Source organism: Cetorhinus maximus, chromosome 16, assembly GCF_964194155.1.
Source record: "Cetorhinus maximus chromosome 16, sCetMax3.hap1.1, whole genome shotgun sequence".
Classification (NCBI taxonomy): Eukaryota; Metazoa; Chordata; class Chondrichthyes; order Lamniformes; family Cetorhinidae; genus Cetorhinus; species Cetorhinus maximus.
In genome coordinates, this window is record NC_135894.1 from 29,573,003 (window position 1) to 29,594,176 (window position 21,174).

Consider the following 21,174-nt stretch of genomic DNA (forward strand, 5'->3'; position numbering starts at 1 on the left):
GAACATTAACCCGTCATTCCCTAGAATTGGTCAGTTTTTTGGTATATATTATGAAATAATTTATAATTTGATAAAATATATTAATCTGAACACTACATAATTTAATAAATATACAGGTAATATCTAATTCCAATAAAAGCATTTCCCCTATAAGTACAGATATCTTGAAACAAAATTCAACTAAAATACAAAAATGTAAATTATTCAATAGGACCCTAATCATCCTTTCTCAAATGAAAGTCTCCAAACCCATGTTTTCTTTTTCGTTCATGGGATATGAACATTGCTGGCTAGGCCAGTATTTATGCCCCATCCCCAATTGTTATTGAGAAGGTAGTGGTGAGCCACTTTCTTGAACCACTGCAGTCCATGTGACATAACGCTGTTAGTGAGGGAGTTCCAAGATTTTGAATAAATGACAACGAAGGAATGGCGATTTCTTTCCAAGTCAGAATGGTGAGGGGTTTATTACTGAACTCCAAACAGCAGAAGTCATGCACTGCTGGGTGTCCTTGTAGTCAAATCACAAAAAGCTTGCACGTATGTTCAGTAAGTATTGAGAAAGGCAAATGGAATGTTAGCCTTTAATGCAAGCAAGTTGGAATCTAAAAGTAGGGGAGTAACTGTACAGGGCATTGGTGAGACCAGAGTACTGTGCACAGTTTTGATCTCCTGATTTAAGCAGGGAAATACACTGTGGCCTCTACTGCCTAGAACGCCAAAATCAGGAAACCCCAGTTGTTCAGAAAGATTTCAGCAGGATCCACAACTCTCAGACTTGCCACTGGCACTACTGCAACCAACAGTTCAACTATGACCGTGCTTTCCTGTGCTACAGTTGGGTTCTGATGGGAAACAATTAAGGGGCATTTACCTGCCTACTCTCCCAGATTCCACCAGGTAGGTAGGATTAAAATTTTCCAAGCAGTTTCTGTTAATTTTTTTTTATTTGCATGGTTCAATTGGGAAAGTTATGAATTGTGGAACTCGCCTTACAGAACTAACTGGGCTAGTCACAATTAGGAAACTCTCCTTTGATTCAACAATTCCAGACTTCAGGTGAGTTCAATGAAAGAGGTGCAACAGCTCAGTCACAACTAATTTCTGCCTGGTTAACCATTTAATATTTGATAAAGTCCTCAACTTGTAACACTTTCAAACTTACAGTCCAAAAATGGAACCTTTTGGAAATGAACCCAATGAAATCATTGAATTTTTTTTAAAGGAAAAAGGATCAAATACTAGGATATAAGGAGAGACTGTGAAGTGGAGCCAGGTTTAGAGTGCTCCAGAAAAAAGTTGCCATAGCAAGATGTCTAAATGGCCCCTTGTGCTATATAATCCGCTCTGATTCTATAGCTATTAAGGCTTGCACAGTCAAATGGGATTCTCCCCTCCAGGATGCCTCACTTCACGTCGCTCCAAAGTCAAGTCAGCCCGATTCCAGTCTCAGGCCACAGTTACATAACCTGGGTTGGACAATATCATCCAGGAATACAACTCTGCAAGGATTTCTCCAACTAGACGGAAAGATTTTAAAATCTTTTCTTGTGGGAGAAAGGGAAAAAGAGATGCTCTACATATAAAATAATACTCACATCGGCAAGTTTTAGTGCTGACACAAATCTGTAGATAACATTTTTCAATTGCAGAAAATAGCAATCAGTCATTTTTTTGTAAGTCATACAGACAGCAAAAACTTTTACCATGCAAATCAACATTTTGCATCTCACCAGACATCTTGCTTTGGCATGTTCTACATTCAACCTGGGTGAGGGGAACTAGCAGGATTTAAGGGTCTCCATTCTTACTCTGAACTCTTTTGTAGCATATTATTCAGCAATCCACCTAGACACCCTCTCTCATGCACATCCAGTCCGTTTCATCCTACTATCAGCCTGTGCTTTCCCACGAGTCCCGATCTCTACGCATCTCCTCATCAATGCTCCCACAAACCCTCAACACTCCACCTTCATAGTGAAACTAGTTTTCTGGAAAAGGTTTCGTCACTGTCAATTTTCTGAGTTCAGATGAAGCATAGCAAAGTTCAGAACAAATGATCCTTTAAAACGCAAACGTTTTTCCCCAAGATTCCAGAATGAAATATATTTAAGATCATAGCAGGTGCACCATCAGCCACAAAGAGATTACAGAAAATACATTATTATTTTCTGGAATGACTGCCTCATGTCAAGCATTTTACACATTTGGTCTAGGAGAGATTTCATTTTTTGCTCTGTTCTTGGAATAATGGTGATGCTGGCAAGGCTATAATATTATTCTCCATCCATGCCCTGCAGTAGTGGTGGTGAACTTTTCTCGTTAAACCACTGCAGTCCTTAGAATGATGATGCTCAGGCAAAGGTGTTAGTTAAGGATTTCCAGGATTTGATCCAACAATGATGGAACAGGACTGTTGACATGGAGGAGAACTCAGCATTGACAGTGTCTCAAAATCTTACTCTTGGCAGTAGAGGCTGTGAAGCAGGAAGGTAAAAAGCAGTTTATTGCAGCCACATTGTGCCAGCAGTGGATATCAAGTCCAGGGACAGGGACACTAATCAAGTGAACTGTTTTGTCCTAGATAATGTTGAGAATCCTATAACACTCCTGACTTGAGCCTTGCTTATGCTGGTGAGACTTAAGGGTCAGGAAATGAGCCACTCATCCTAGTACTCAGCCTCTGTCCTTATCTCGCAGCCAGTGATGACAAAGCAACTCCACTTAGGCATCTGGTCAGGCTATCATCTGAAATATTGATAAGGGACTTGGCAATGGTGTTCCTACTGAAAATCAGAGGAAAATACTAGGACATTTCTTTGATCAAGATGCTGTCTGCCATTTGTGGTGTAAATGTTACCTGCCACTCAGCAGTCCAAGCCTTGATGTTATCTAGGTGCAGTGCAGGGTGCCATAGGCTTTTTTAATATTGGAGGAGTGGTGGTTGGAACTAACACTCTAAAATCATCTCTTAAGAAGTCACAACTGATATGAAGGAAGGAAGAATAAGTAGTTAAAGATGGTTGGGTTGAGGACACTGCATGCCAGCAATAACCTGGGGATTAGCCACTGACCATCATGTCTTGCGGCCCATCATGCACAATTCCAGTGGCTGGACGGTATCGTCTTAACAACCCCAACCCAATCAACCTTAGTTTTGTTAGACCCAATAGTCAGTCGAATAGTGTTGATATCAAACACAGCTGCTACTCGTATCTTCTCTGGCATTCAGCTCTGAGAACGAGAACTGAGCAGTTCGTGATAAACCTGAATTGTGCATTACAGAGTAGAGTGTCAAATGATTGCACTGCTGAAGACTCCTATCACTTTGCTGAGCATTGGGAAAAGCCTGATAGGTGGGGATTTTCTGGACTAGGTTTATGTGGCTTCTTCTAGATAGGATATAGCCAGAACTTTTCCACGTTGCTGGGTGTCAAAGCTAACCCAGCTAACTGTGGCGGGCATGTCTTTAGCATTAAAGTCAGGATATGAGTGGGGCCCATTTTTTTTCTGTGTCCTGCACACACTCATTTCTTAAACACTTATAAAGAGCAACAGAATTGTTACAGTGCAGAAGGAGGCCATTCAGCCCATCATATCTACACTGGCTCTTTGAACGAGCAATTCATTAGTGTCATTCTTCCTTCTCTCCATAATGCTGCACATTCTTCCTTTTCAGATAACAGCTTAATTCCCTTTTGAAAGCTTCGATTGAACCTGCCTCCACCACACTCTGGCAGTGCATTCCAGACCTTAACCACTCGCTGCATGAAAAATATTTTTCTCATATTACTTTTGCTTTTTATGCCTTTGCGTTTTCAATCCCTTCATGAGTGGGGAAGTTTCTCCCATCTACTCTGTCCAGGTCCCTCATGATTTTGAATATCTCTATCAGATCTCCTCTCAGCCTCTTTTCTCAAGTGAAAACAATCCTATCTTATCCAATCTATCTTCATAACTGAAATTCCTTACTCCTGGAACCATTCTCCTGAATTTTTTCTGCAGGTTCCCCAATGCCTTCACACCTTTCCTAAAGTGCAGCATCCAGAACTGGATGTAATTCTCCAGCTGAGGCCAAACTAGTGTCTTATATAAGTTCAACATAACCTCCTTGTGCTTGTACTCTGCCCCTATTAATAAAGCCCAGGATACTGTATGCTTTATGAACAAGTTTGTATCATCCACAAATTTTGAAATTATGCCCTGTTCACCAAGGTCTAGGTCATTAATATATATCAGGAGAGGCAAGACCCCCAACACTGCCCCTGTGGAACTCCACTACAAACCTTCCTCCAGCCCAAAAAAATCTATTAACCACTACTCTCCATTTCCTGTCATTCAATCAATTTCGTATCCATGTTGCTACTGTCCCTTTTATTCCGTGACTTCTAGCTTTGCTCACAAGTCTGTTGTGCGGCACTAGATCAAATGCTTTTTGGGAATTCATGTACACCACATCAACAGTATTGCCCTCATCAACACTCTCTGCTACCTCTTCAAAAAAACTCCAACAAGTTGCTTAAACACAACTTTCCCTTAAGAAATCCATGCTGGCTTTCTTTAAATAACCCGCATTTGTCCATGTTATTAATTTTGCCCCGACTTCTTGTCTCTAGAAGCTTCCCACCACCGAGGTTAAACTGACTGGCCTGTAGTTGCTGAACAAGGATGTAACATTTGCAATTCTTCAGTCCTCTGGCACCAACCCTGAGTCTAAGGAAGACTGAAAAATTATGGCTATTGTCTCTGCAATTTCCACTCTCACTTCCCTCAGTATCCTTGGATGCATCTCATCCGGTCCCAGTACCTTGCCAACTTTTAAATACAGGCAGCATATCCAATACCACCTCCTTATCAATTTTGAACCCTTCTAGTGTCTGAATTACTACCTCTTGCACCATGACCTTAGTATCATCTTTTTCCTTGGTAGAGATGAAAAGTATTCATTCAATACCTCACCTATGCCCCCTGCCTCCATGCGCAAATCCCCTTTTTGGTCCCACTCCTCCTTTTTCCACCCTTTTACTATTTATATGCCCATAGAAGACTTTGGGATTCCCTTTTATGTTGGCTGCCAGTCTCCTTTCTTACTCGCTCTTTGTTTCACTTATTTGCTTTTTCACCTCCCCTCTGAACCTTCTATATTCAGCCTGATTCTCAATTGTATTGAGATGTGTCATAAGTATACTTTTTTCTCTCTCTTTAATTTGTATCTCTTTTGTCACCCAGGGAGCTCTGGATTGTTTGCCTTACCCTTCCCTTTCGAGGATATATACTTTGACTGTGCACAAACTCTCTGTTCTTTGAAGGTAGCCCACTGATCAGCTATCATTTTGCCTGCCAACAATTTGACTCGTTTATTCGGCCCAGATCTGTTGTTACCCCACTGAAGTTGGCTTCCTTCAGTTAATTATTCTTACTCTGGATTGCTCTTTGTCCTTTTCCATAGTCAGCCTAAAACTTATTATACAATGATCACCATCCCCTAAATGTTCTCCTACTGATACTTCATCAACTTGACCCACCTCATTCCCAGGAACCAGGTCTAGCAGTGCCTCCTTTCTCATTGGATTGGAAATAGACTGTAGAAAATTTTCCTGAACACACTCCAGGAACTCTTGCTCTTCTCTGCCCTTTACACTATGGCTATCCCAATCTATATTCGGATAATTAAAGTCCCCCATAACTACTCTATAATTCTTGCACCTCTGTAATTTCCTTGCAAATGTGTTCTTCTATGTCCTTCTCATTGTTTGGTGTAGGCCACCACCTAATGTAACTGAACCTTCATTGTTCCTTAGCTCTAGCTAAATAAATTCTATACTTAACCCCTCTGGGACGTCCTCTCTCCAGCATTGCAATGCTCTCCTTAATCAATACCACCACTCCTCCCCCTTTTCTTCCTTTCCTATCTTTCCTGAATACCTTGCATCCAGGAATAGTTCATATTTAGTCCTGCCCTTCTTTGAGCTAGGTCTCTGTTATACCCACAACATCATATTTCTACATGTCAATTTGCATCTGTACACCCACCAATCCTATTAATCACACACTGTGCACTCAGTTTCACACACAGTAACCTTGTTCTAGACTTTATTACTTTCTCCTTTAAACTGACGCCACCTGATAATTTATTATTCCCAACTCTAGTGCTATCTCTCCCAAGATTCTGTGCATGTTGGTATTCCTCTCTGATATTGCTTCCGGGTTCCCAGGCCCCTGCCAAATTAGTTTAAACCCTCCCCAATAGCACCAGCAAGGAATTTAATCCCAGCTCTATTTAGGTGCAACCCATCTGGTCCGTACAGGTTCCGCCTCCCCCAGAGCCAGTCCCAATGTCCCAAGAATCTAAAGCCCTCCCTTCTGCACCACCTTTCCAGCCAGGCATTCATCTGCTTTATTCTCCTATTTTTATACTTACTTGCGCATGGCACTTACAGTAATCTGGAGATTACTACTTTTGAGGTCCTGCTTGCTAATTTCCTCCCTAGCTCCCTGAATTCTGACTGCAGGACCACATTCCTCTTTCTGCCTTTGTTGCTCGTACTAATGTGGACCATGACTCCTGGCTGTTCACCCTCTCCCTCCACCCCTTCCCCAGAGTGCTCTGCAGCTGCTCAGTGACATTCTTGACCCTGGCACCAGGGAGGCAACATACCATCCAGGATTCATGTCTTCAGCCACAAAAACACCTATTTATTCACCTAATTATCGAAACGCCTATCACCATTGCTTTTCCAGTCTTCTTTGTACCCCTCCCTATAGCTGAGCCACTCATGGGCTTGGTTCTGGCTGCACTCCACAGATGAACCATCGCTCATCAGTATTGAGAGTTGAATACCATTGACCAGAAATTGAATTGGACTAGCCATATAAATACTGTGGCTGCAAGGGCAGGTCAGAGGCCAGCAATCCTTTGGCAAGTAACTCACCTCCTGACTCCCTAAAGCTTGTCCACCATCTACAAGACACAAGTCAGGAGTGTGATGGAATACTCTCCATTTGCCTGGATGAGTGCAGCTCCAACAACACTCAAGAAGCTTGACACCATCCAGGACAAAGCAGCCTGCCTGATTGGCACCCTTCCACAAATATTCACTCCCTCCGAACAGTAGCAGCAGTGTGTACCATCTACAAGCTGCACCTTAGAAACTCACCAAGGCTCCTTAGGCAGCACCTTCCAAACCCAACACCACTACCATCTAGAAGGAGAAGGGCAGCAGGTGATGGGAATACCACCACCTGGAAGTTCCCCTCCAAGCCACATCATCTTGACTTGGAAATATATCGCCGTTCCTTCACTGCCCTGGGTCAAAATCCTGGAACTCTCTCCCTAACAGCACTGTGGGTGTACCTATACCACAGGGAAAGCAGTGGTTCAAGGTGGCGGCTCACGACCACCTTCTCAGGGGCAGTTAGGGATGGGCAATAAATACTGGGCTAGCCAATGAAGCCCACATCCCATAAATGAATAAGAAACAAAAATACTGGTTAGAGAGTGGGATGCACTCAGGGAACTCCTGCACTACCTGCCTGTTTCTTTTTGCCTATCTGGCAGTCACCCATTTTCTCTCTCTCGCTGTATACCCTTAAGCTGTGGAGTTACCATATGTATAAGCATGCTATCTTCGAAGCTCTCAACCTCACAGATGCTCCGCACTGATGCCAGCTGCTGCTCAAGTTCTGAAATCCAGAGCTCAAGCTGCTGCAACTGACATTTCCTGCACAAATTGTTGTCCAGGACACAGGGAACGTCCTGGAGTTCCCACATAGCACAGGATGTGCACTCTAGAGACTGAAGCAGCCCTGCCATTCCTCTGTTAGTTACTGAACACAAATTGACTAGCACTGGTATCTATTAGAGATCTTGTGAGGAGGCCCAATTGGACTAACTAGCACTTTGGATGAAGACATTTAGAAATACTTTGGCCTCTTCTCTTGCACTTATGTGCTGGGATCCGGCATTCTTAAGGATGGGTATGTTCACAGAAACTCCTCCTCTTGTCAGTTGCCTGATTTCCCACTATACTGAACTGGATATAGTATAGCTCAAGAGATTGCCCTGACGGACGATCTTCTGCTTTTGGTGTGTTTTAACCAGGCCTTATAGCTTCACTAGGTTATGTTATTCAGAGAACAGGACTAATAATCCAGTGAACATGAGTTCAAAATCCATCATGACAGCCTGACATTGCAAATTCAGTTTCAGAAATTTGTAACTAAAATTCATTAAAAGTGACAATGAAGCTGTCGGGATCTCGTAAAAATCCAACAGACTCATTAACATCCTTTAGAGAAAAAGACCTACTGTCCTTACGCGGTATGGTCTCTACATGATTCTAGTCCTACATGAAAAGAGTTGACTTTAACATAGTCTAGCAAGTCAGTCAGTTCCATCACTGCTTTCTCAGAGCAACTAGAGATGGGCATATAAAGGTCAGCCTGATCAGCTACACCCACATCCTAATAACAATAACATCTAACTATCTCCTGGCACACACTTATATGCTGCCTACTAAACCAAGTTTTGTCTTCCAGCTAGATGATGATCAAGGAATGAGAGATGTGTTAGGCCTGACATTACAGATTGTGGTGCTATAAAATTCTGATACCCACAGTGCCTCATGAATGTCAGTTTTGAGCAGCTAAATCTGTCCTTGTGCTGCTCTAAATCGCACAGCAGCAGTGCCACCCTACACACTGCCATATCTCGTTATTGTGAAGATGCAACTTTGTCTTCACAAAGATTTTACCGTGGCCACTCCTACCTATGCTGTCGTGAACAGATAATGTGCATAAGCTAAAATGACGTTGACATCAAATAGGTTGCTGTGTGTTGATCTCCTCACAATCTGATGAAGGCCATCCTGCAGCCGTATCCTTTAGGACTTGTCCATTAGTGGTACTATCAACACATGCACAGTAGACATTAAACATTTCCCACCCAGAGTACATTTTGTGCCCTTGATTATCTTACTGCTTACAAGCTGTATTTAATGAGGTGTAACTGATATGTCAACTGAGAGGCAAGGCTTCATAGAGTCCAGATATTGAGGTCACATCGCCTATCTGTATAACATATATAGTCAATTTACATTTGGAATGTGGATTCTGTCCAGTAGCCGTGACCAGACAGCCACTAACAAAAGTGTGTTTCTCACATAACTATCAGTTTGAGACAATGAGGTTCAGCAGCATATACCAGAGGGAAAAAATAGATGAAGTCATAGAGATAGACAGAGAGATACAGAGACACAGCAACAGGTAGAGAGAGATTGTGAGATAGAAAGACACAGAGACATGTACAAAGGAAGGTGAGTGAGGCGGGGTGGGGTAGAAAGAAAGAGTCAAACAAAACTATTGAGGGAGTGAGTCCCAACCAGTGATTTTGATCAGTAAAGTGAGGTCTAGATCAGAGCAAAGTGTGTGTAATATTTTATTTTGATATTGAGATCTTGCTTCCCACCCCCTTTACACTCCACATGTTCTCTTTTGATTTGAAGATGAACACGGTGCAAAGGGTAAAGATGTGTTGAGAAGTGTGTGGGCAGCACAGGTACAATTCCAGTGGGAACAGTTAGCACAAAGAGTTGCTGGAGCATAGCCACATTGTGCAAGAACTAATTTGTTTGGGGATGGTGGGAACAGTTTGCACTGGGGAGAGTTGGGGTTTCTCACTCATGTACACAACTCCAGATGAAAACATGACTACATGAAAGCTGTAGGATATACTGCTTTAGGTGAATGTTCCAGACATATGGCTCTAGATGAAAGATTTAGATTGCATGACTTTAGATGAAAGTTTTGCACTGGTTTCTATTTTTTCCAAGGTGAGTGATACAATGCCATAACTTGATTCAAAATAAATATATTATTACCATTAACATAAGAAAGATAAATGCTGAAATTCCTAGGACAAGTTTCTCTCTATTTCCTTTACCCTCTGTGTGTAGTTTTCTGTAAAATGGTCCAATGAGGTAAGTCTTTACCACAAGAGACATCAGAAGAATTGCAGCCAACGAAAACAGAATTTGACCAATAAGAGCGAAAATCCGCAGTATTTCTAAAATTATACTGTAGAAAAAGAAGAAAGGCAAAATTGTGAAAACATATCCCAAAATTAATTGAAACATGATACTGATATGTGAAACAAATGATTTTTAGTTTGGGGTCTTATTTTTTAGATAATGATCTTTTGCAGCTTAAAATACTTTAATCTTTGTCACTTGTTCAACTTCCATATGATGCACTGTATATTCCATGGGAGCAAATCACCTGGGAGACAAATTTACAACAAATGTGGTTACTGGTCATATAGTCATAGGCATTACTATTATAAAGCTTCCAGAGCCTGAGCCTTGCTCCGAGTTCCTTGCTGCTGTTACTGACAGCAAAGTTTCTGCCGCTTCTCATCATAGAAAGTGTGTAGTTCACTATTTGTGCTTTCATTCATTCTGGTTCATAGTCCATGTGGTTTATTGGCTACCAAGCCTTCAATTTCAGCTTAAACCAATCAGTCCTGTCCAAGCCAAATCCACCTTAAACAATGAGCCATCCATGATCTAGAGCCATATGTCCTGGAATTCCTGTCCTTATAAAGTCACACATCAACTGTTTTACTGTAAGTAGTGTCATAGGATATTAATCCCTGATGTGCATATATCTGTATTCCACTTACAGGGATGTGTCTGGACTATGTTGTTGCTGAAACTTTTATTTATTGTGAGAGTGCAGTATTTGAGCTGGCAGAATATAAAGCAGCCAAAAAGTAGAGAAATATTCAACTTCCAGCATCTGCAGATGACAGACTCCACAAAAGCTCTGACTAGTATTTTACTCATTGACTGTCAAACTGTCATCATTGTCTGATTTCTGTCAATGAACTAGGATGTGACAACCATTAAACAAAACACTCCCGTACTGGAGAACACCTTGGGCTGTCATCAAGTCAGACTGACCATGTAGTTTATTCTCTGTATGAGAACATCAAATACTTCTGATCGCATAATCGTAACCTGTGTGAAAACTATCCTTGAAATCTACAAGTGCCAATATTACCAGCAGGAAGCTCTCCATGCAGGAAAATGTATAAGTTAAAAACTCACTGTCCCCTGGTGCACATCAAAGCTGTTCCCTAATCTTTCTGGTATGTTGTGCAATGGGCCTTGCCCCAAATTGAGGCAAATTATGAAACGTATTCTTGAATGGATGAGGAACAACATTCTCCCTGAGGGAAGGAGTGGGGTGGAGGCCCTCTCTGACCAATGGCAACGAGGCATTCTCAGAATATCCCAAGAAAGCTATCTGAATTCTAGCTAGAGTAATCCTTCACACTAACTAGCAAGAGCAGTAAAAGCCCAAGAAATCCTGAAAGTTAGTAGAGAAAGGTTTCCTCCCCACTTAAGAGCGTGGTGTCTAAGCTATTAGGATTTGTTTGACTCGTCGCCATGGAATATGCCAGAGTGGCAATTCCAAAGAGTGGTGCGTCTATTGTTTAAGACTACTGACATCAGCTGGGCTCGATGCTAGTGAATTGTTTTGGGCAACAAACAGAGAGAGGAGGAAAAACAACTAGTATGGGATGAAAGCAAACAGAGGGACTGAAGCAGGGAGAAACAAAAAGGCAGGTATGAACACCCGAGGCAAGAAAAGAGAGAGAGAGAGACAACATAAGTGACAGTGAAAAGACAAAAACCGGCATGTCTGAGGTAACGCAAGTCAAGATACAGACAGAGAAACTGCAAGGTTCAGGTTGGGCATGTTCCATATCTAGCATCTGCAGGAAGCGGCACATATCAGTAACACTTCTCTGATGTAGCAAAGATAATGAAAAAAAACAGCTTCTTAGCTGACGAGTACAAAGACTATGGATGGTGAGCATAGGCACCGGATAGTCTCAGCATTCTGGCCTGAAGACTGTGGAAAACACTGGTTGTAACTTAGTTGAAGAAAAGGAACTGGTGCCAAAATCCAGAATATGACTTTGTACACAACGTGGGCTGAGAGCTTAAGTTTTGAGTGCGTGAAAACCATTAAAGAAATTGTATCACACGGCTGTTCCTTGTTTGAAAAGAACAATGAGCAGTGAGAATGAACTCTTAGTCAATCTACTTATTTGTTAAATAATAAAATCACTTGGATTGTTAAACAGGGCAATGACAAAGGAAACACATTATTATAGGCCGACATGTTGTTTCTGTGGCCCAAAAAATGATGTTACAGTTAGTAAGCAAAAGGTTTCCAGGTTCATTTAGCAGGATATGGAATTGTAGATCACTGAGAATGTTTTAGAGGCTGCGAGCACACTTATGAGATTCTAACATACAAACTCTTAAAACAGTCTTCCAAAATTCACCACCAGGTCAATGGGTTCCTCTTTAACAGCAGAGAGGGATTTTACTGAACCTCACCAAGCATTCATACACATGTCTGTTATATACATCTGGTATATAAAAATGTCCAGCAACGGACAACATGATTACATGCAAGGGAATATTCGTTAAATGTACTTGTTTCATTTATATGGGATGGCCTAATAGGTGAGCTCGGGCAAAATACAAGTGACATTAAGCCCCTGTGATCATATTGCATATCCAACCGAGCCACTGGAAAAGGTTTTGCAACAGTGGTAAGCACCATTGCAAACATATAATGATCATGTCTGTATTGATTTCCTGGCACATTTTTATTTTTTGTTGGACCCTCTTAAGGTTTGTTCTCCCTCTATTTATTATCATATGTTCCTTTCACCTCTTTAACCTAACTTCGCTTGTTTCTGGTACATAATTCTACCATTATCAGTAGTTCATCCTTTGAATAACCATATTGAAGTATCTGATTCCCCTTATTTTTGGTATACAGTTATGTGGCCTTTGAGGTTGCCAACCCTCCAGCATTGGCCTGGAGTCTCCAGGAATTGAAGGTCTATCTCAGGACATGGCTGTGTGCAACCTCAGAGAAAAATCATCAGGACATTTAACAGAAAATTATTTTTGTTTTGTCATTTTTTTTGAACATTTCTCATTGCCAGACATAAAAATATTGAAAATAGGGAGAAAATGGTTATTTGGCTGACAGTCAATCATCATCCAATTGGGTGATGAGTCTTTTTGGTTTCCAATTGGTGTAGGAAGGCAGTGTGTCACAAGGATGGATGTGTTGGCCGACTAATGGGTGAATGGTGGGGGCAAGTCATGTGATGAAACCTCCAGGAATACACTTAATCACAGTTGGCAACCTTAGTGTCCTTCACTACCTGTTCATTACTTTCCTTTAATCTTGACACTGACCCTTGGGTGTCAATATGGTCCATATCTCTCAAACATCACCTTTACATCTAACGGAGCCCAGATGAACGGAAGATGAATTCAAACAGATCTGTGGTACCTTTAGCTGAAATGATCTTTATCAGTGGATGAACAACCAACGGCCCAACAAAATATTTTCTTCAAACTTACATCAGACATCTCCTTGTGTAAGTCATGGCAATCTTCTGCCCTCTGCCTAAAGCAGGTACTGGTTTAAAAACGGATCTAACTCAATCTGAGTGCTGGTAGATACTATCTGACCACCGACTTCACCGTTGAAGGAGATTCTTATTTCTAAGCAATATGTTACTTCGCACCATCACATTCAGAGTCCAACTGGAAGGAAAATGCTCACAGTTATAAAGTGGTTACTCTGTTGGAGGAGAAAACAGAAATAGAATCATGACAAGCAACATTCAATTATACAGGTACCTAAGAATTTACCTGTTAGAAGTGCTACTGCCTGCCTGGGTTAGAGTGGGCATCACAGCAATGAATAAGCTCAGCTGAACATCCTGCATCACCAGCACTCCAAGCAGCACGCTGCTATAATCTGCATCCCCTATTCAACAACAGAAAAATCAAATGATAGCCATGTGTAGTTCATGGGCAATAGTTAGATGAAATGAATGGGTCCACTGGAGTCATGTTACAAATCGATGTACATTGGTTGTAAATTTTAGCTCAAGTGGAAAAACATCCAATACAGCGCAAAACAATGTGAAAATTGAGAAAGGAAAGAGCCATTGAAAAGTTATGGTACAGAAAGTGGCCATTCAGCCCATTGTGTCTGCACCGGCCAAAAAGAGAGAAAAGAAACTCATTTTAATCCCACTTTCCAGCACCTGGCACCAGATCCAGGTACCTTTTAAATGAGTTGAGCGTTTCAGCCTCAACCATCAATGTAGGCAGTGAATTCTAGATTCTGGGTGAAGAAGTTTTCCCTCATGTCCCCTCTAATCCTTCTACTAATCACCTTAAATCTATGCCCCTAGTAATTGACCCCTCAGCTAGGGGAAACAAGTCTTTCCTGTCTACCCTATCTAGGCCCTCATAATTTTTCTTTTTTTACTGATTCAATAGATTATTTTATTCTATACAGATGTTTGCTCCTCATCTGATCCACTTTGGGTGGGCTAAAACTAGTGTAAAAGTGGGGAAATGCAGAAAGTTCCACAGAATTTAAATGCTCTCAGTTTTCATTCTCTAGTGATGTCCTCCATTCTTCCTGGGAGAAAATAGTGCATATTCAACACCCAAAGCCACAACAAATGCTGCAAATCCCCACTTGAAGCCTCGAAAGAAGACATCACTGAAGGCAATTGGTTTAGCAAAGCCTCCGCTGAACCGCCAGGCCTCATTGTGGGCCCAGGGGTCCCTCAGGCCCCACAGCCACTCCTCCACAGCCTCCAGCGGGGTCCCCTCCAGGTCCGGGAATCCGGCAGCTCCGGCCCAGGTCACCCCTCAGCCTCCCCTATTCGAAGGAAAACAACGCCAGCCTATCTAATCTCCCCCCATAGCTGCAATTTTCCAGCCCTGGCAACATTCTTGTAAATCTCCTCTGCACTCTCTCCAGGGAAATTATGTCCTTCCTGTGACATTAGGGCAACAAAAATAAGGAAATTCTCTTGATTTTCAATGGCAGTGTTTTTTTTTTCAATGATTCACATAGGTTCCCAAATTGTTATCTCTATATCTAATTTTGAGGTGTACAGGCTGTGAAACTGGTTAATATTCAATTCTCATTTTTCAAAAAAATCAGCTCATATTTTCAAATTGAACACCAGAAATTCTCATCTAATGTTCAGAAAATAGAAAGTCATACAACTACACAGACAAGCCAAGAAAATCTTTGACCCATTGGTCACCGGGAGTGTAAGTATTTTTATATGTTGTTTAAAATACCAGTTATGCAGAAACCAATGTGAGCAGGGAGTATGGTTTCGGGTAACCAGCCAGCATTAATAAATTCACAAAACCTTGCCATATCTTGATTGGGTACTGGAGTTATCCTCCGATTTTAGGTCTGTGCAGCATTTTTAACTCAATTGGGTTTTAAAATTGGCTCGTTTTCTTTCTGAAATTAAATTTTTAACATGTTGAATACAAAATGATAGTCTACAGCTACAAACAGCCTCACCTGCAGGGTCATGTCTGCAGACATAAGTGCAAAATTCTAATGCGCAATACATTGGAACATCCTTATGACAATTAACTGGCTGCCCAGAATCAGAGTTGTTAACTGTCATACTTGATAACATTAGCACTTGTGTAACTCCTAGCTTCAGGTGCAAAAAAGTCAAAGGGTTGCTTCTTTGGATTCCTTCTGAAAGCCTGTAAAGTATCCCCATTCAGGTCACTGATTCAAACAACAGTCTGGCCAAATTACATTGTCAGAGCTCAATCTGCATATTTAGAGAAGGCCCATCTGGGGTCCAGCAGGTAGTTCTTAACTCCCACTTGGAAGAGATTAAAACTGAAGACTGTGGAAAAGGAGCAGGTCATTGGTAGGCAAGTCTTCAGAATGATTTAATTGCCTCCTTGGTTCCAGCCATGTAGAGAGGATTCAAATCGCCCCATGTCAAAGATACAAATCAGTTTGAGCTAGATTTTTATCTTCCCAATAGTGGCAGTTCCACCTGCCACTCTGATGTTGCTGTAATCCTCTAGTTTAGGGGCATTATTCATGCACAGCACAATCCAGGTAGATTCCTGCCACTAACAGGTTGTATGCCAATGCCACAGGGAAATAGCAGGCACTGCTGCAGTATCCAAAGAGATGCCAAGGGTCCTTAAACACGCAGAAAAGTCCCCAGAGATCAAAGCCCACAGAAGGTAAGTCTGTTGGGCCAAAATGGAGGGAGAAATGGGCTGCTGGCTCCTCTCCTTCCATTTGTGACAATCAGAGCCATCAATGCCACAAAGCCAGCTTGCTAACCCCTTCCATCACCTGAGGAAGAGTGCTATTGGGCAGGAGGGATGCTGGGCTCCATCTCCTGCCAACATCACATGTGGCAATTGTAACAGGCACAACCATTGGCCACTCCCCATCTTGTCAGACTCCGCTCTTCCTCCAGCTCCCACCCAGCTTCTCCCGCTCCCCAACCTGAAGGGAATTCAATGTAGTATTTACAAATTCACAATAATCCCACATTCATATGATCAACTGCTTCCTTCAAGATATACCTTCTTTTTCTCCTCTAGCACCAAGAGCAAGGAATCTGGATACTAAAGGAGTACTTGATAGAGACAAACATGTAGAAATAAAGATACTTTGTGTTGGCCTGATATTCAACAGATATCCCCAAAGTAATCCAAATACAACCATCAGGAATGTCATATAACTGGTTCCTTGCAAAGAAATCTTCCAGACCTAAGGGCAAAGAAATGTAAAACAGTGCACTTTAATATTTGAAAATATTAAGCATTAATGTTACAATATTCTTTTTCTTCGTATGATTAAAGACAAGATATTCCGCAGGGATCGTTCCCTCCGGGACACCTTGGTCTACTCCTCCATCACCCCCTACTCCTCAACCCCCACCTATGGCACCTCCCCATGCCCACGCAGAAGATGCAACACCTGCTCCTTCACTTCCTCTCTCCTCACCGTCCAAGGGCCCAAACACTCCTTTCAAGTGAAGCAGCATTTCACTTGCATTTCCCCTAACTTAGTCTACTGCATTCGTTGCTCCCAATGCGGTCTCCTCTACATTGGAGAGCCCAAACGCAAACTGGGCGACCGCTTTGTAGAACACCTGCGGTCTGTCCGCAAGAAAGACCCAAACCTCCCTGTCGCTTGCCATTTTAACACTCCACCCTGCTCTCTTGCCCACATGTCTGTCCTTGGCTTGCTGCATCGTTCCAGTGAAGCCCAACGCAAACTGGAGGAACAGCACCTCATCTTCCGACTAGGCACTTTACAGCCTTCCGGGCTTAATGTTGAATTCAACAACTTTAGATCTTAAACTCCCTCCCCCATCCCCATCCCCACCCCGTTTCTTACCCCTCCCTTTTGTTTTTTTCAATAATTTATATAGATTTTTCTTTTCCCACCTATTTCCATTATTTTTAAATCTACAACTAATACCTTGTCAGTCTTTCCACCCCACCCCCACTAGAGCTGTACCTTGAGTGTCCTGCCATCCATTCTTAATTAGCACATTTTCTTAGATAATATCACCACCTTCAACACCTCTTTGATCCTTTTGTCTGTGACATCTTTTGATTATCTGCTCCTATCACTGCTTGCTTGTCCCTACAACCACCCCCCCTCAACTTCTCTCTCCCCACCCCACACCTTAAACCAGCTTATATTTCACCCCTCTCCTAACTATACTCAGTTCTGTTGAAGGGTCGTGAGGACTCGAAACGTCAACTCTTTTCTTCTCCGCCGATGCTGCCAGACCTGCTGAGTTTTTCCAGGTAATTTTGTTTTTGTTTTTAATATATTAAAGAATGTGATTCTAAACTCTAACTGTACTCTAACTGATCTTCCCTAATCAGTTAATCAGAAGATGACCTTTTAAGCATTGATAGGGCACTGATCACAGCACAGGCACAACCAACGCCGATTGAGGTAAAGGTTCAGTAAGTTGGGACAAGTGCTAAGATGATGTCCAGCTTAGGGTTCAACAGCCTGAAGCTTGTAGAAGGAAGGAATTACTGAAAGAAATGAAGAGTTCCACAGGTTTGGTGCTCCTCCTCTGTAGGCTCTCTACAGAATTGAAGACTCATGCAAAGAGTAAAACGGCAAGCAAACTGAGGTTTCTGCTGGGTAGATGGAACAAAGAGGAAGATTCAGAGAATCAATAGCTGCAGTAATATCAATAAAATAGAAACTGGGAAGAAGAGAAACCAGACTAGATGACAGAGTGTTCACCTATCCCACCAGATCAGTCACCGGGATCGGACAAGATGCATCCAAGGATATTGCAGGAAGTGAGAGTGGAAATTGCAGGAGCACTGGCCATAACCTTTCAGTCTTCCCTAGCCTCGGGGGAGGTGCCAGAGGACTGGAGAATTGCAAACATTACACCCTTGTTCAAAAAAGGTTGTGAGGATAAGCCCAGCGATTTCAGACCAGTCAGTTTAACTTCAGTGGTGGTAAGATTCTAGTGTTACGAAAGTATAATAATTGTCATAATATTTTTTGTGATTTATTATAAAGTAGGTTTATGGGGGTGGGTGGGTTGTGTTTTTCTGTGTATGTGGATTAATTACATTTCGTAGCCAAGCAGACTGCAAGTTGAAGTTATCAAAAGAAGGTGCAGAAGTGTCTTTAAAATGCTAAGTAGGTAAACATGTTTGGGGTTTTGGCATGTAAGGTATGAAGGGAATTTGTATTTTTAGATAGATGAAGGGAGGTTAATGAGAATATTGGCAACATGAAAAGATTTATATTATGAGAAAGGTAAAGTTCCAAAGACATATGGAAACAATGGAATTTACATACTAAAAAGAGAGAAACATATATAAAGGAGAATGAGGCTGTGTGTCAAGAGAAGGCATTGTAAGATCTAACAGGTAGCCTTAATGAATCCTCCAGTATTTGTGCATAAGCCTGCTGTCTACAGAAACTGAAGCTGGAGGAGAAGGTCATTTGGAATTCCACTGTCCAGAGTACTGTGTTAATTTGCTGGATCTGTTTAAGATCTAAAAATCTATTTTTGGACCGTTGCCGTCAAGGGAGTGTAACTGGGAGTCAGGTTAATTAGGAATTTTGGGAGTTATTATAGTAATAATTTGTAGTCCTATGTATGTGCTTGAAATCTTCTCTTTTGTTAATAAATATTTTAATTAAGTTTTTTTTTAAAACCTCAAAGTCTTGGCGGTCTTATTACTTCTGAATTCAGTGCACGCATCTGAAAATAAATACAAATTGCAAAACCGTTGTGATAGTGCGATCAAGTTGCCCTCGTTGATTTGCTCCACCTGGCACACATCATCTGCCGCACTATAACACTGGAAACAATTATTCGGGATAGAATTAGTAGTCACATGGAAAAATATGGATTGATAAGGAAGAGCCAGCATGGATTTCTATAGGGGAAATCATGTTTAACTAACTTATTGGGCTTTTTTTTGAAGATGTAACAGAAAAGGTTGATGAGGGTAATGCTGTTGATGTGGTGTACATGGACTTTCAAAAGGCATTTGAGTGCCACACAACAGACTTGTGACAAAAGTTATTGTTCATGGAATAAAAGGGACAGTGTTTTAAAATTAGGGGTCGCCCTTTTAGAAGAGAGATGAGGAGAATTTCTTTCTCTCAGAGGGTTGTGCGACTTTGGAACTCTCTGCCTCAGAAGGTAGTGGAGGTGGGGGGTCATTGATTATTTTTAAGGCAGAGATACATAGATTCTTGATAGGCAAGGGAATCAAAGGTTATCGGGGTTAGATAGAAATGTGGGAATCGAAACACAAGAAGTTCAGCCATGATCTTATTGAATAGCGGTGCAAGCCTCGAGGGGCCGAATGGTCTACTCCTGTTCCGATTTCTTATGTTCTTACGACAGTAGCAACGTGGATACAAAATTGGCTGAAAATAGGGAGCAGAGAGTAATGGTCAATGGATATTTTTCAGGCTGGAGGGAGGTTTGTAGTGGAGTTCCCCGGGGATCAGTATTGTGACCCTTGCTTTTCCTGATGTATATTAATGATCTACATCTTGGAGTGCAGGGGACAACTTTAAACTTTGCGGATGATACATAGCTTGGGAGTGTTGTAAACTGCGAGGAGGACAGTGTCGAGCTTCAAATGGACATTGACAAGTTGGTGGAGTGGGCAGATGAAGTTCAATGCGGAGAAGTGTGAGGTGATGCATTTTGGTAGGAAAAACATAGACAGACAATATAAAATAAGAAGTGAATTTTTGAAGTGAGTGCAGGAGCAGAAAGACCTGGGTGTAAATGTGCATAGATCATTGAAGGTGGCAGGATAGGTGGAGAGAGCAGTTAATAAAGCACATAGCATCTTGGGCTTTGTTAATAGAGGCACAAGAGTACAAGAAAAAGGAGGTTATGCTGAATTCATATAAGACACTGGTTAGACCTCAGCTGGAGTACTGTGTACAGTTCTGGATGCCACATTATAGGAAGGATGTGAACACATTGGAGAGAGTACAAAAGAGGTTTACAAGGATGGTTCTAGTGATGAGAAACTTCAGTTACAAAGATAGAGTGGAGAGGTTGGGACTGTTCTCCTTGGATAGAAGAAGGCTAAGAGGAGACGTTCAAAATCATGAGGGGGCTGGACAGAGTAGATAAGGAGAAGCTGTTCCCGCTCGTAAAAGGATCAAGAACAAGAGGGCACAGATTTAAAGTGGTTTGCAAAAGCAGCAAATGTGACATGAGAAAAAATGTTTTCACACAACGAGTGGTTCAGGTCTGGAATGCACTGCCTGGAAGTGTGGTGGAGGCAGGTTCAATTGAGGCATTCAAGAGGGCATTAGATGATTATTTGAACAGGAATAATGTGCAGGGGTATGAGGAAAAGGCATGGCAATGGCACTGTTTCAAAATGCTCATTTGGAGAGCCGGTGCAGACATGATGGGTCGAAAGGCCTCCTTCTGTGCCGTTAAAATCTGAGATTCAGTCAAGCTTACAAAAAGAAGTGCTAGAAGAGCCTCCTAGGCAGTAGCAATATTTTAGTCTTGGACACATATCAGCTTTATAGAGTTAAAAACTGAGAAAACATTCTAATCTAACATAATAGTCTATTTCTAGGAGGCTCTTTCTATGTGTCAGGAAATATTCTACCTGATATAGAGGCAGCATGGTTTTGTGAAGGGGAGGTCGTGTCTCACTAACTTGATCGAGTTTTTCGAGGAAGTGACAAAGATGATCGACGATGGAAGGGCAGTGG

At 41.8% G+C, this 21,174-nt stretch overlaps 1 protein-coding gene and 1 pseudogene across 1 annotated transcript in view; both read right to left on the reverse strand.

The window, feature by feature from the left end:
- slc9d1 (solute carrier family 9 member D1) overlaps positions 1 to 21,174 on the reverse strand; it is a 73,462-nt gene that overhangs the window by 25,668 nt on the left and 26,620 nt on the right. Inside the window, exons 7-9 of the mRNA XM_078559599.1 lie at positions 16,494 to 16,680; positions 13,752 to 13,869; positions 9,879 to 10,074 (exon numbers count right to left, since the gene is read on the reverse strand). Of these exons, the coding sequence (XP_078415725.1) occupies positions 9,879 to 10,074; positions 13,752 to 13,869; positions 16,494 to 16,680 (501 nt within the window). The remainder of the gene's footprint in view (positions 1 to 9,878; positions 10,075 to 13,751; positions 13,870 to 16,493; positions 16,681 to 21,174) is intronic.
- LOC144692010 (NADH dehydrogenase [ubiquinone] 1 beta subcomplex subunit 3 pseudogene) lies at positions 14,470 to 15,556 on the reverse strand (annotated as a pseudogene).